The sequence below is a fragment of the Phyllobates terribilis genome, unplaced genomic scaffold (genome assembly GCF_046119375.1).
Source record: "Phyllobates terribilis strain yellow unplaced genomic scaffold, ASM4611937v1 Scaffold_7__3_contigs__length_470593459, whole genome shotgun sequence".
Taxonomy (NCBI): Eukaryota; Metazoa; Chordata; class Amphibia; order Anura; family Dendrobatidae; genus Phyllobates; species Phyllobates terribilis.
The window spans coordinates 435,817,073-435,830,801 of NW_027362767.1; the positions used below are offsets into that span (position 1 = coordinate 435,817,073).

At 55.6% G+C, this 13,729-nt stretch overlaps 1 protein-coding gene across 2 annotated transcripts in view; it reads right to left on the bottom strand.

Annotated features, from left to right (window-relative positions):
- Positions 1–1,162: 1,162 nt before the first annotated feature.
- The window catches only part of BRWD3 (bromodomain and WD repeat domain containing 3), a 51,285-nt gene continuing 38,718 nt past the window's right edge, over positions 1,163–13,729 (bottom strand). For both annotated transcript variants that reach the window (XM_073642136.1, XM_073642137.1), the window contains exons 25-40: positions 13,497–13,604; positions 12,517–12,641; positions 12,179–12,261; positions 11,977–12,088; positions 11,710–11,771; positions 11,410–11,565; positions 11,213–11,333; positions 9,930–10,055; positions 9,727–9,808; positions 9,596–9,652; positions 9,382–9,522; positions 7,860–8,012; positions 7,398–7,558; positions 7,193–7,323; positions 4,648–4,809; positions 1,163–4,524 (exon numbers count right to left, since the gene is read on the bottom strand). In XM_073642136.1, the coding sequence (XP_073498237.1) occupies positions 3,758–4,524; positions 4,648–4,809; positions 7,193–7,323; positions 7,398–7,558; positions 7,860–8,012; positions 9,382–9,522; positions 9,596–9,652; positions 9,727–9,808; positions 9,930–10,055; positions 11,213–11,333; positions 11,410–11,565; positions 11,710–11,771; positions 11,977–12,088; positions 12,179–12,261; positions 12,517–12,641; positions 13,497–13,604 (2,547 nt within the window). In that variant the 3' untranslated portion in view covers positions 1,163–3,757. The remainder of the gene's footprint in view (positions 4,525–4,647; positions 4,810–7,192; positions 7,324–7,397; positions 7,559–7,859; positions 8,013–9,381; positions 9,523–9,595; positions 9,653–9,726; positions 9,809–9,929; positions 10,056–11,212; positions 11,334–11,409; positions 11,566–11,709; positions 11,772–11,976; positions 12,089–12,178; positions 12,262–12,516; positions 12,642–13,496; positions 13,605–13,729) is intronic.

Consider the following 13,729-nt stretch of genomic DNA (forward strand, 5'->3'; position numbering starts at 1 on the left):
CCCACCCCCCCGAAGTAGGGACGAAGCAAAAGGTCCAAAAGGATGGCAACGCCTGTACTAGACAGGGGTCAGAGGTGAGCGTGGAGCGTGGGGGGCAGTGCGAGTGCACAAAACTGTGGTCACAAAAAGGAGACCCCCCCTCCCCAAACCTAACAGCGCCAGCCCCATTATAACGTCCCCAAACGAATCCCATGACTTCGCTCTATAGTGAAGTCGCCACAAGCCGTCGATCTTCACCGACGCCTCGTCGGATCTAACCGTGAACCTCTGTACGTCGCAGCCACAAAATCATCTAACAGCAGATCATCCGCTCTCTGGGGCGCAGACGCTGCTGGAGGGGGTGCAGCAGAGAATGGGGCGAGCAATGCCCCCACCGCACTCAGTACATACCACCATCTCCAGCCTTCCTGTGCCTTTATCCCATTTGTTTGCTTTTCCATGTCTGTGGTCCAAGACAGTCTCCTGTACTGCAGAGGAAACACATCTTTGCAGCACAGAAAAAAAAGTCTCCTGTACAGCAGAAAATACAGATTATAGCAGCACAGAAAGGCAGTCTCCTGCACAGCAGAGAATACACATCAGTGCAGCATGGAGAGGCAGTATACTGTACAGCAGAGAATACACATCAGTGCAGCATGGAGAGGCAGTATACTGTACAGCAGAGAATACACATCAGCGTAGCACGGAAAGGCAGTCTACTGTACAACAGAGAATACACATCAATGCAGCATGGAAAGACATTCTCCTGTACAGTAGAGAATACACATCAGTGCAGCACAGAGAGGCAGTCCCCTGTACAACAGAAAATACACATCAGTGCAGGATGGAGAGGCAGTTGCCTGTACAGCAGAGGCTAGCCATTAGTGCAACATGGCGAAACAATCTACTATACAGAGGACTGAACTTCCTGTGATTATTTCTGTATATACAGTCACATTCTTACGTGGCGCCCCCATTGTGTGTTTCGGGGGTTTATAGTTTTGATCTTTATCATTTTGTTAGAGGAGCAAGGAAAACATGTGTCCACCGTCACAGCGCGGGGCTCCGCAGCGCGGGGGCACTGACCATTATTGCTTTGTTATGAGGAACAGCTAAATGATGGGGGTGGAAAAAGGTTAACTAGCCCCCGACAGACACTGCCCCAGGGGGTCCCCACCAATGCAAGAGAAACTAGCACCCTGATATCAGACACTGCCCCAGGGGGTCTCCACCAGTGTAAGAGAAACTAGCACCCTGATATCAGACACTGCCCCAGGGGGTCTCCACCAGTGTAAGAGAAACTAGCACCCTGATATCAGACACTGCCCCAGGGGGTCTCCACCAGTGTAAGAGAAACTAGCATCCTAATATCAGACACTGCCCCAGGGGGTCTCCACCAGTGTAAGAGAAACTAGCACCCTGATATCAGACACTGCCCCAGGGGGTCTCCACCAGTGTAAGAGAAACTAGCATCCTAATATCAGACACTGCCCCAGGGGGTCTCCACCAGTGTAAGAGAAACTAGCATCCTAATATCAGACACTGCCCCAGGGGGTCTCCACCAGTGTAAGAGAAACTAGCATCCTAATATCAGACACTGCCCCAGGGGGTCTCCACCAGTGTAAGAGAAACTAGCATCCTAATATCAGACACTGCCCCAGGGGGTCTCCACCAGTGTAAGAGAAACTAGCACCCTGATATCAGACACTGCCCCAGGGGGTCTCCACCAGTGTAAGAGAAACTAGCACCCTGATATCAGACACTGCCCCAGGGGGTCTCCACCAGTGTAAGAGAAACTAGCACCCTGATATCAGACACTGCCCCAGGGGGTCCCCAACAATGTAAGAGAAACTAGCATCCTAATATCAGACACTGCCCCAGGGGGTCCCCACTAATGCAAGAGAAACTAGCATCCTAATATCAGACACTGCCCCAGGGGGTCCCCACTAATGCAAGAGAAACTAGTACCCTGATAGACACTGCCCCAGGGGGTCCCCACTAATGCAAGAGAAACTAGCACCCTGATATCAGACACTGCCCCAGGGGGTCCCCACCAATGTAAGAGAAACTAGCACCCTGATATCAGACACTGTCCCAGGGGGTCCCCACCAATGTATGAGATATGGGGCTTCGGGCATTGAACCCATTGGCACAAATAAAAGTAACATTACACGACGCAGGGAACGCCGGGTGCGACCTGTGACCACAACAGAAGAGTCGCTCCAGTCCGTCTCCCTTGCCGGTGTCTGGCCCATATCACACAACACTACGGACCACCCGACATCCAGGACGAATACCCGGCTAATGAGAATCATCACACAATCATTGGGTGTCATCAACATAAAACCTGACACCTCGCAGTTGTGTCGACCCCAAGAGCCCATGACCCCGGTACGTGCACCGCGCCGGCACAAGGTGGGCACTTGTAGGTCACCAGTGGTTTTAACTACTTCTCTGCCAAGAAGATTCCATCGTCGCTCTAACAGCGGGAACCTCATTCTACTCCGGTCACATCCAAAGCTGCTGGAATCGGAGGAGATTCTGGTGGGTGACACAGAGTGCCTGACACACAGCGAGTCGCTCTCCAGGTGGAGGAAGGATTGGGACCCCTTACACGCCCAGCAAAGAACAAAAACTCTTATTAAGCACCAGGAGAAAATGTTCAAGATGGCGGTGGCGATCTCAAAGACGTGGACCCAGTGTAGAAGGGGAACAGAGTAATCTGGGAGCGGATTACAGGTGCAACCGGTAACTATTGGACCCTAAACATCCACCTGAGGGGGTTCATTGTGGCTATGGTAACATACGGATCAGGCTGCGTGGCGAAATGATAATGGCGCAGCTCCGTTTCCCCAATGTGATACTGGTGCTGATCCAACCCGAATGGAGTCACTGGGAGGAACAGATCCTCATGACCCCGGGCAGCACCGAAAGAGACGACTAGGAGCCACAGGAAGGAGCACCAGGCTCAGCCGCCCTAAAACCCCCCAAAAATAAATATCCACTTAATGCAACAAATCACAAATCTCCTGGACAAGCCGCTCCGGAGTGCAAAAAAGGCAGAGACCTCCCTATACAGCCGGGTGTTGCCTCCTGTGAGATCCCTCGCTGCTGGCGCGACTTCATTCTCCGTCCCCGTCTTTTCACACCGGCACCCGACACGTCGGAGGTAGTTTCAAACTTCCAACGCAAAAGTTACAAAAGCAAAAAAATAAAAAATAAACGGTGACGGAGCTTCCTGTATCCACCGGGTGCAACACTGCGATGGCAAAAATCATATGTACAAAGGCACAGAACTACGAGAGCCGGACACAGCACGGGCGCTAATACATTTGGCATTGGAAGTTTTGTGAATGGTGACGCCCCCGCCCCCACCGGGGAGACAAAGAATGAGAACCTGTAAACATTTAGGAGCTGCCGTCAGGGTTGGAGTCTTGTGCAAAAAAATAGGAGCTTCTGTACTTTAAGAGTAAAGTCACAAAACCCTATAAAATCTCTATAAAAAGGTGCTGAGTTCTATAATACACACAAAAGTCGCCGCCGCGATCGGAGGAAAATAAAAGGTTGAGTCCGCGAGGCACAGTGCGCCGCACCCCCCAAATCTGTAGTGTTGGATTTTAGGTGTCTGTAAATAGTCTCAAGACCTCATGAATAAGGCTGGCCCTTTAAATGGGACGGGGCGTAGATACTTTGACAACAGCATCAAAAAGAGCACCAAGTAGAAGAGTTCGCCCAGAAAGGCTATGTGGGAACGGGGTCCACGACGAGGCAGCCGCCGTCAGCCGTTCCAGCCCATCAAGTGGCTGACCCGGGCCTTCTCCGTCATCTTCCTCACTCTTCCGGACCGGGAAGTCCCGAGGTTCAGCGGGTCGTCGATCTGCACCAGGCCGTCGGGCTCGTTGTCGGAGTCGTCATCGTTGTATAGGACCGTTCTCCGGCCCTGGTTCCGGGTGTTGATCCGCGGCTTTTTCCTCTCTTGCTCCATGTAGTCGCTCTCTTCATCGTCATCATCCTCGTCATTGTCTTCGATGTCCTCGTCTGACGAGTGGGCGTTTTTTAAGGTCGGGCTATGGGGAGGGTCCTTTTTTGGCGTTCCCCTTCCTCTACCCCGACCTCTCCCCTTTTTATTGTCTACACCTCTTAGGGGATAGCTTTTGGGTCGGCCCCGTCCTCTGCCTCTTCCCCGGCCCCGTCCCTTCCCTTTGGGCTTGTGGTCGCTGACCGTGCCGCCTCGCTTCCTCTTCAGCTTTGTCCGGCATACTTTGGTGTAATCGTGGTCTCCGTCCACATAGTCCTGGTCGGATCTGTCGGAGGAGTCGGCATCTGAGCTGCCCTCCGACTCAGTCCCGCTCTTTGTACTTCGGCTCAGTTTGGAGTGGCAGCTGGCAGAGGGTGATGGCGGTGCTTTATCCACCTCCTCCGCTTTCTCCGCTTTATCCTCGTCTTCTCCTTGGCTTTCGTCTTCAGAGGAGCTCAGCAGTTTTCTCCGCGGTTTTGGCAAGTCGTTCCCATCGCCGTTTGTCAGTGGTCCGTTGGTGTGCTCGGCTGGAAAGGAACATGAACATTGTGAATCTCCAAAACATCAGAGGGGCCCGACTGCTGGGACTCGGCAAAAAGACAAGGGCCCTCAGGTGACCCCTACATAGCGGCAGCCTGTCCGGGACTCACCTGTCAGCAGGGAGGATTTGGCCTTGGAGCTGCTGGCAGTTTCCTCTTCAGTGTCACTCTTGTTCGGGGAATCTGGTCGCAAGGACGACGGTAGTTCATCCATCTCCTCCTCCTGCTCCTCCGCAGCAGAGACATGTCCCGGATCCAGCGGAGAATCTGACACTAGAACAAAACAATCTGAATGAGGCCATATACGGTCGGTGGATTATGTACGTGGATGTGCGGGATGTATCGTGTGCCGCCATTAACAAGTAACATTTTCATTTTTCTTATACATGCGGTTTAATCCCTTTTTTTTGTGGGATGATTGTACTTCTGATTGACGCCTTTGATTTTACTCTATAATGTATTGGAAAGAAAATTCCAAACGAGGTGAAATTGCAAAAAATAAAAACCTGCAATTCTGCCGTTTATTGGGGTTTTGATTTCATGGTGTTAATTGTGCAGTAAAAGTCACCTGGAATCAGGATTCTCTAAGATTGTGAAGGCTCAGCTCCTGCACCCGCTCTGTGCACTCGCTCCCGTGACCGCCACTCCCGAGCCCGCCGCTCTGCGCACTCGGCTCCCGTGACTGCCGCTCTGCGCACTCGCTCCCGAGCCCACCGCTCTGCGCACTCGGCTCCCGTGACTGCCGCTCTGCGCACTCGCTCCCGAGCCCACCGCTCTGTGCACTCGCTCCCGTGACCGCCACTCCCGAGCCCGCCGCTCTGTGCACTCGCTCCCGTGACCGCCGCTCTGCGCACTCGCTCCCGAGCCCACCGCTCTGCGCACTCGGCTCCCGTGACTGCCGCTCTGCGCACTCGCTCCCGTGACCGCCGCTCTGCGCACTCGGCTCCCGAGCCCGCCGCTCTGAGCACTCGGCTCCCGAGCCCGCCGCTCTGAGCACTCGGCTCCCGAGCCCGCCGCTCTGAGCACTCGGCTCCCGAGCCCGCCGCTCTGAGCACTCGGCTCCCGTGACCGCCGCTCTGAGCACTCGGCTCCCGAGCCCGCCGCTCTGCGCACTCGGCTCCCGAGCCCGCCGCTCTGCGCACTCGGCTCCCGAGCCCGCCGCTCTGCGCACTCGGCTCCCGAGCCCGCCGCTCTGCGCACTCGGCTCCCGAGCCCGCCGCTCTGAGCACTCGGCTCCCGAGCCCGCCGCTCTGAGCACTCGGCTCCCGAGCCCGCCGCTCTGAGCACTCGGCTCCCGAGCCCGCCGCTCTGAGCACTCGGCTCCCGTGACCGCCGCTCTGCGCACTCGGCTCCCGAGCCCGCCGCTCTGCGCACTCGGCTCCCGAGCCCGCCGCTCTGCGCACTCGGCTCCCGAGCCCGCCGCTCTGCGCACTCGGCTCCCGAGCCCGCCGTTCTGCGCACTCGGCTCCCGGAGTTTGAAAGATGTAAACATTTTTTCATTTAAACAATCAATTCATTTTTCATTCATTATTTTCTTGCTTTTTTTTCTGACATGGGGGTGGGGATAGTAACAGTGATTTGTATTGGCTTTGGCTTTTTTTTACATTTTTTCCTGATTTATTTACTTTTCATTTATTTCACAGATTAGCCCCCTTATAAGGTCATAAAAGACATTTGGGGGCATTTCAGTATTTAAATACTTTTTTTTTTCTAAATCCGATTTCCCCTGTAACTGGGTCTGGTTTTTTTTTTTTTTAAGCCCCAGTTAAAGGAACGAATATACCATCTGGAATCCACCAGTAAAAAAAACTCCAAAAGTGAATATAATGCACCGCGATGTAAAAATGGCATTGCTGTGCAAGTTTTCGGTCCTTTGTTGCCGTTTTTAACCACTTCAGGATTTGGAAACCATAAAGAGGTTACGAGAAGCAGCATGTTCATTTTCCAGGCGGCTTCGCTTTGAAGCCGTCTGCTTTGTAAAGTGAAAGCATGAGGAGAAGACGCAGGCGCCGCCACAAAACCAACGGCAAAAAACGCCGGCTTTTCCCTGCAGTGCCTTCGCCTTTAGCATAAAGACGTGGTGTGCACATGGCCGTACGGTGATAGTTCAGCCTCCTGGCTGCATAGCAGAGCTGATGGTGCGTCCCAGGACACCGCAGCCCCCTTGTGATCACATGACTGCTGAGTCCGGAGAAGGAAGCGCCATTACTGCTTTCCATCCTGTATACGTAGCGCTTGTTTAGTGCTGTGTATATAATGATCGTGAAAGCAGAGGTGGTAATAAACCGTCTCTGCCTTCGTTATGGGGAGCCTGGCTGTGTCTGACATCCGAGCTGCTGCTCTTCCTTGTAGTAACCTATTAGTATAACGCGGACCGCCCGGGGCCTATGGACGGTCCAGAAGAAGGTAAAGTATGAGTGTGTATAGTCCTGTGTATTTTACTATCTGTACCATAGCAGTATTATTACGGGTGTATTTATGTGCAGCGTATGACTGTGTGCTCACAGCTTGGCGTTACAGCAGCCGCTCAGTGATGTGCGGCACACAGACACGTGACGGACCAGACAGCACCTCACGGGTTATCGCAGCCATGTGTCCATATACAAAACACAGAATTTGTACACATGAATCACCATTCTCAATGATTGAGCCTTACTTTCAGAGGAGGATGAGGAAGAGGAAGATGAGGAGGAGGAAGAAGACGATGACGAGCTGCTCCGCAGATGTCGGAGAGGCACCACGCCCTGCAGGACCCTCTGTGGCATCCTCCGGGGTTTCACTTTTGGACTAGAAAAGAAAAGCTTATTGTAGAAATTCAGCGTCTGACGTATCCGACGCCATGTGATGAAAGTCGCTGGTACCTGGCGACGCTGCTGGAGGCGGACGAGCTGCTGCTGCGGATCCTCTTTCTGTAGCGCTGCCTCTTCCGCTGCTGCAGCTGCATGGCGAGCTTGTAGTCGGAGATTATGTCCTTGATGTAGGATTCACACAGAGCAGATAACCGGAGAGTCATACTGTAAATCTACAGGCGAGAGAGAATGGCCCAGAGTGAGGAAAGATGACCCCTAAGGGTCCGAAATCCACGTCATCCTGTGCCACAGACATGGCAGGTCATAAGTACACCCTCCACGGAAAGGGTTAATCCCAAGACCATAAGTTACTCAGTGTCCATAGTGGATAACTTGCTGGTGTTACCAGGACCTGCAGCCACTCGACGGCCGCTCCAAACATCCTCCACACCCTACCCCATATTGCACATGCCCACCCTCACCCCAGATGCCCACCTCAGACCGCGGGTAACATCACCATATTATGTATCTCACCCGGGATTTCTTGTTTGGGGTGTAAGCTTTGGAGTTACTAAAAACGAGTCGGACGTCCTGTCCAAGCTCCAGGGGATCGCTGTAATCTGCCGCCTCCAGTTTGGCTTTGATGGTGCTGAAATCCATAGGACTATCAATGATGTCCTGGTAATCCTGAAATGACGAGGAAATTGTAAGATACAGAAAAATGAAGGAAACAAACGACCAGAACACGAGCGACCACGGGAGGAAGCTCGGCGAAACATAACATATTGCAGCAGATGAAGTCTGGTACAACCCGGTCTATGGCCGTATACTGGGTCCAGTACCCTCCCCCCCTATGGCCATATACTGGGTCCAGTACCCTCCCCCCCTATGGCCGTATACTGGGTCCAGTACCCTCCCCCCCCCCACCAATCTATGGCCATATACTGGGTCCGGCATAGCCTGGGCTATTGCGGTATACTGGGTCCAGTACAGCCTGGGCTATGGCCATATACTTGGTGCGGTACAGCCTGGTCTATGGCCGTATACTGGGTCCAGTACTCTCCCCCCCCCCCCCCATCTATGGCCATATACTGGGTCCGGCATAGCCTGGGCTATTGCGGTATACTGGGTCCGGTACAGCCTGGGCTATGGCCGTATACTGGGTCTGGTACAACCTGGTCTATGGCCATATACTTGGTGCTGTACAGCCTGGTCCATGGCCATATACTGGGTGCGGTACAGCCTGGTCCATGGCCATATACTGGGTGCGGTACAGCCTGGTCCATGGCCATATACTGGGTGCGGTACAGCCTGGTCTATGGCCATATACTGGGTTCAGTACAGCCTGGTCTATGGCAATATACTGGGTGCGGTACAGCCTGGTCTATGGCAATATACTGGGTGCGGTACAGCCTGGTCTATGGCCGCATACTGGGTGCAGTACAGCCTGGTCTATAGCCATATACTGGGTGCGGTACAGCCTGGTCTATGGCAATATACTGGGTGCGGTACAGCCTGGTCTATGGCCGCATACTGGGTACGGTACAGCCTGGTCTATGGCCATATACTGGGTGCGGTACAGCCTGGTCTATGGCGGTATACTGGGTACGGTACAGCCTGGTCTATGGCCATATACTGGGTGCGGTACAGCCTGGTCTATGGCGGTATACTGGGTACGGTACAGCCTGGTCTATAGCCATATACTGGGTGCGGTACAGCCTGGTCTATGGCAATATACTGGGTACAGTACAGCCTGGTCTATGGCGGTATACTGGGTACGGTACAGCCTGGTCTATGGCCATATACTGGGTACGGCACAGCCTGGTCTATGGCGGTATACTGGGTACGGCACAGCCTGGTCTATGGCGGTATACTGGGTACGGCACAGCCTGGTCTATGGCTGCATACTGGGTGCGGTACAGCCTGGTTTATGGCGGTATACTGGGTCCAGTACAGCCTGGCCATATTGGGTTCAGTATATGATTTATGGCTCTATTGTTGGTCCAGGACACAGACCCCCTGACACATCCCCCACCATCATGCTGTCGACACGTACAGGATAGGAAACACTATTGACCGGCTGTCTGAAGGGCTCGGAGTCCTCCCGCTCGTAGATCAGGTGCAGCAGCTCCTTGCACTTATCCTTCCATGAATCCGGATTAGATCTCAGCAGATCCCTCTTAGTTCGGCGTGTGATCTGGTGGAGTACACCGGGGTTAGTATAAAGGGTCTTCTATGGTGAGCGATATACTGAGCTGTGTTGTACTCACTGCTCGCCCTGTGGACGTCCCGGGGCCGTCTGACTCCACATCGGCCGCTGCACTTTGCTGGACAGGAAATAAAATGTGAGCTCACGTGTGCGAGCAGCAGACACACAGGGACACTAACAGACAGTGCTCACCTCCGCCTCCTCCTCCGCCTCACTGACAACCTCACACTTCACCTCCTTGTAAATCTCCAAGATGTCTGCACAGTCGTCATCTCTGTGAATGGAAGGGAAGCGATGAAGGGTCATCACAGGGGCGACACGGCACCAAGCGGAGGTGCAGCGCGCGCACCCGACCCACGGCATCGCGCGCACCCGACGTATTGTAGCGCACGCACCTGATGTATCGCAGCAGGACGTCCGTCACTATCTTGGCGGCTTTTACAATGGGGGAGTTCGGCTCGTTGAAGGTCCGGGCGTTGTGCTCGATGTATCGCACTTCCCACATCAGAGCAGAGATTCTCCTGTGAGATGGACGCAAAGAAACGGAAGGTGAGAAAATCTGTGACGTTCCCTGATTAGCAGCACCGGGGACGGCCAGTGACCTCCATATCTGTGCACAGCAGAGAACCTGCCGCCATCCCCCTCCCTGCATGTAAAGGAGGCCTCAGACTTCACCATCACTTTGGAGGCCTCTGCTAGCAGTCAGTTTCCTGTGTATAAGCAAAGAACTATTCACAGCTGAAGGTTTGTCACAGAGAATCAGTGCAGATAAGAGCAATGAGCCTGAAGACAAGGAAACAGAGGACGTCACTGGATCAAACCCTCAGCAGTGAGAAGTATCAGAGCTTTACAAGATTAAATGTAGAAATTACATAGCAAGAAATAGGACAAGACAACAAGTTTATCACCGTCAGCAAACAGATGGTGCGGTACTGAGAAAGGTTTAATGCAAACAGACCATGAGGCTTTATTCCCATCAGGCTACAACCAGCCCCCCCAGAGCGCAGGCATGCTGACCCCCCCCCCCTCCTGGAGAGCGCAGGCATGCTGACCCCCCCCCCTCCTGGAGAGCGCAGGCATGCTGACCCCCCCCTCCTGGAGAGCGCAGGCATGCTGACCCCCCCCCTCCTGGAGAGCGCAGGCATGCTGACCCCCCCCCTCCTGGAGAGCGCAGGCATGCTGACCCCCCCCCTCCTGGAGAGCGCAGGCATGCTGACCCCCCCCCCTCCTGGAGAGCGCAGGCATGCTGACCCCCCCCTCCTGGAGAGCGCAGGCATGCTGACCCCCCCCCCCTCCTGGAGAGCGCAGGCATGCTGACCCCCCCTCCTGGAGAGCGCAGGCATGCTGACCCCCCCCCTCCTGGAGAGCGCAGGCATGCTGACCCCCCCCCTCCTGGAGAGCGCAGGCATGCTGACCCCCCCCCCTCCTGGAGAGCGCAGGCATGCTGAGCCCCCCCCTCCTGGAGAGCGCAGGCATGCTGACCCCCCCCCTCCTGGAGAGCGCAGGCATGCTGACCCCCCTCCCGGAGAGCGCAGGCATGCGGACCCCCCTCCCGGAGAGCGCAGGCATGCGGACCCCCATCCCAGAGAGCGCAGGCATGCGGACCCCCCTCCCAGAGAGAGCAAACATGCGGACCCCCATCCCGGAGAGCGCAGGCACGTGGGCTGTAATCCCTCACCTGTAGAAGCGACTCTCCAGCCTCTTCCTCACGGTGCTCAGGTCGGTTGGGCAGGCGACCACGGTGCAGTAGAGCGGATAGGCGCGGAGGTCTACGGGAGCGCTGAACGGGCTGCTGAACTCTGCCGTGGAGTAAATAATGGTTAGTGTCCTTCCGGTGCACCATTCTACATACAGGGAGGTATAGAGGACACGCACCGAGGGCGAGCAGCTGGTCGATACCCCGGATCACCCGCTCACACACTTCGTCTCGGGACTTCACTCCCCACTCTCCTTCCTGCGGTTTATACTGCAGAGCGTTCAGCTCGTCCGCGGTGACAGGGACACCGGCGCCAACCTCGTCTGGAAGAGATACTGCGGAGCGGAGATCACCAGATGGCTACATAGCAAATGTCCTACAGACCCCCGGCCTCCACCGTACACGCACTCACCAGGTCACCGTGCACTCACACACTCACTCATGTACTGCCATTCACTTATCGTATACAGCGAACGTACTGTCTTCAGGGATCGGCTCCATGTCCCATGGGCTCATGTTCTCCTTTTCGTTGTTGTCCCAACTGAAAAAAAAAAGAAAAAATGCCACATTGAAATACATGTGGACAAGCGGCAGCGCCTGCCCCCTCAGGCGGCACATTCCCGGCGGCGCCTGCCTCCTCGGGCGGCACACTCCTGGCAGCGCTTCCCTCCTTAGGCTTCACCCTCCCGGCAGCGCCTGCCTCCTCGGCGGCACCCTCCCGGCCGCACAGTCCCGGACAGACTTACTGCACGCTGTAGCACTGGAACAGACTGTCGGGGTATTCCATCTGGAAGGGCTGTTGACTCTCCACCGTTCCAAACCACCAGGCGTCGTCGATGATGCTGCGGAAGCGATCGTCTGCAGAACAAAGGAGGTTAGCGGATGAATCCTAACAGCAGTGGGGACCACAGACACCAGAACCCACAACACACAAAGCGCGTCACCCACCGATCTGCCAGTTTCGTTCCTTCGCTTCCTTGTAGAACTGATGGAGGATGAGGAAGTCAATGACATCGGGCATATCGTGATATCTAGGAGGAGGCACCGCAGATAAACCACCGAGTCATAAATCCCCCCCCGAACAATCATCATAATCCCCCTACCCCATCATCAGTGTAGGGCGGCGATACACAGATGGCCCCTGCCGGCACTGACAACATGGGTGTCCTAAGGGAGCATAGATGCAGTGCAAGGCATGTGCTTTACCAGTTTATCGCCACCACAAATGACCCCAACAATCTCTACTCTGGGGTCCGCCACCGAGTATCGGGAATCGTGTCACTTACTTGAGTGAAAACGACTCTCCGCTCATCTGGCCGGACGTGGGGTCCAGGAAGGCTAGCTTCAGGCAGCACAGTGTGGGGGGCCCCACCTCGTATTTGATCCCCACAACTTTCAAGATTTCCTGTTCCTGGGGAAGGAAGTGAGAAGAATCAGGGAGATGGCGGCTGACTGTGCTGGGTTTATCGGACATTAGGGTCGTCTGGATCATCAATGATCACCTTGGCTGGATCCTCAATATATTTGGGAATCGCTTGCAGTGCAATTCCCTAACACATTACCAGAACGGTCCCTGCACCTCACTCCGGCCACGAAGTAATGTCTCAGGAGCCGCACACAAAGGGCAAAAGAGGAAACCAGGATCCACTGGGGGAACATGGAGGGGGATCCACCAGGAGAATGCGGGTGGGATCCATCAGGGGGAGCGGCAGCGGGAGGATGCACCAGGGGAGCGGCGGGAGGATGCACCAGGGGAGCGGCGGCGGCGGGAGGATGCACCAGGGGAGCGGCGGCGGGAGGATGCACCAGGGGAGCGGCGGCGGGAGGATGCACCAGGGGAGCGGCGGCGGGAGGATGCACCAGGGGAGCGGCGGCGGGAGGATGCACCAGGGGAGCGGCGGCGGGAGGATGCACCAGGGGAGCGGCGGCGGGAGGATGCACCAGGGGAGCGGCGGCGGGAGGATGCACCAGGGGAGCGGCGGCGGGAGGATGCACCAGGGGAGCGGCGGCGGGAGGATGCACCAGGGGAGCGGCGGCGGGAGGATGCACCAGGGGAGCGGCGGCGGGAGGATGCACCAGGGGAGCGGCGGCGGGAGGATGCACCAGGGGAGCGGCGGGGTTGGTGGGGTGAGATGGATGGGGATCCACCAGGGGAGCGGCGGCGGTCCACCAGGGGGCTGCAGAGAACCTTGTCCTCATCTGAGGCAGCAGCGCCCCCTGCTGGTCACAAGGCTCCGGTGTTGGCACAGCGCTCTAATACAGTTACCCGCAGCTCCGTCTTGTTCCACGGCTGCTTCTGCATGTTGACGCTGTAGATTTTCGCCTTCTTCACGGCGCGCACGTACGCTTCATGTCCCTGCCTGAAATAGATGACCTGCACGGGAGAAGCACAAGAGAAAAGACAAAGATGAAAGAAGAAAACCGGCAACAAAGTGGAGAAATCACAAAACTGAAAAACCCCAAACCCCCATATAACGTCCAGAGACGCTGCCGCTAGAA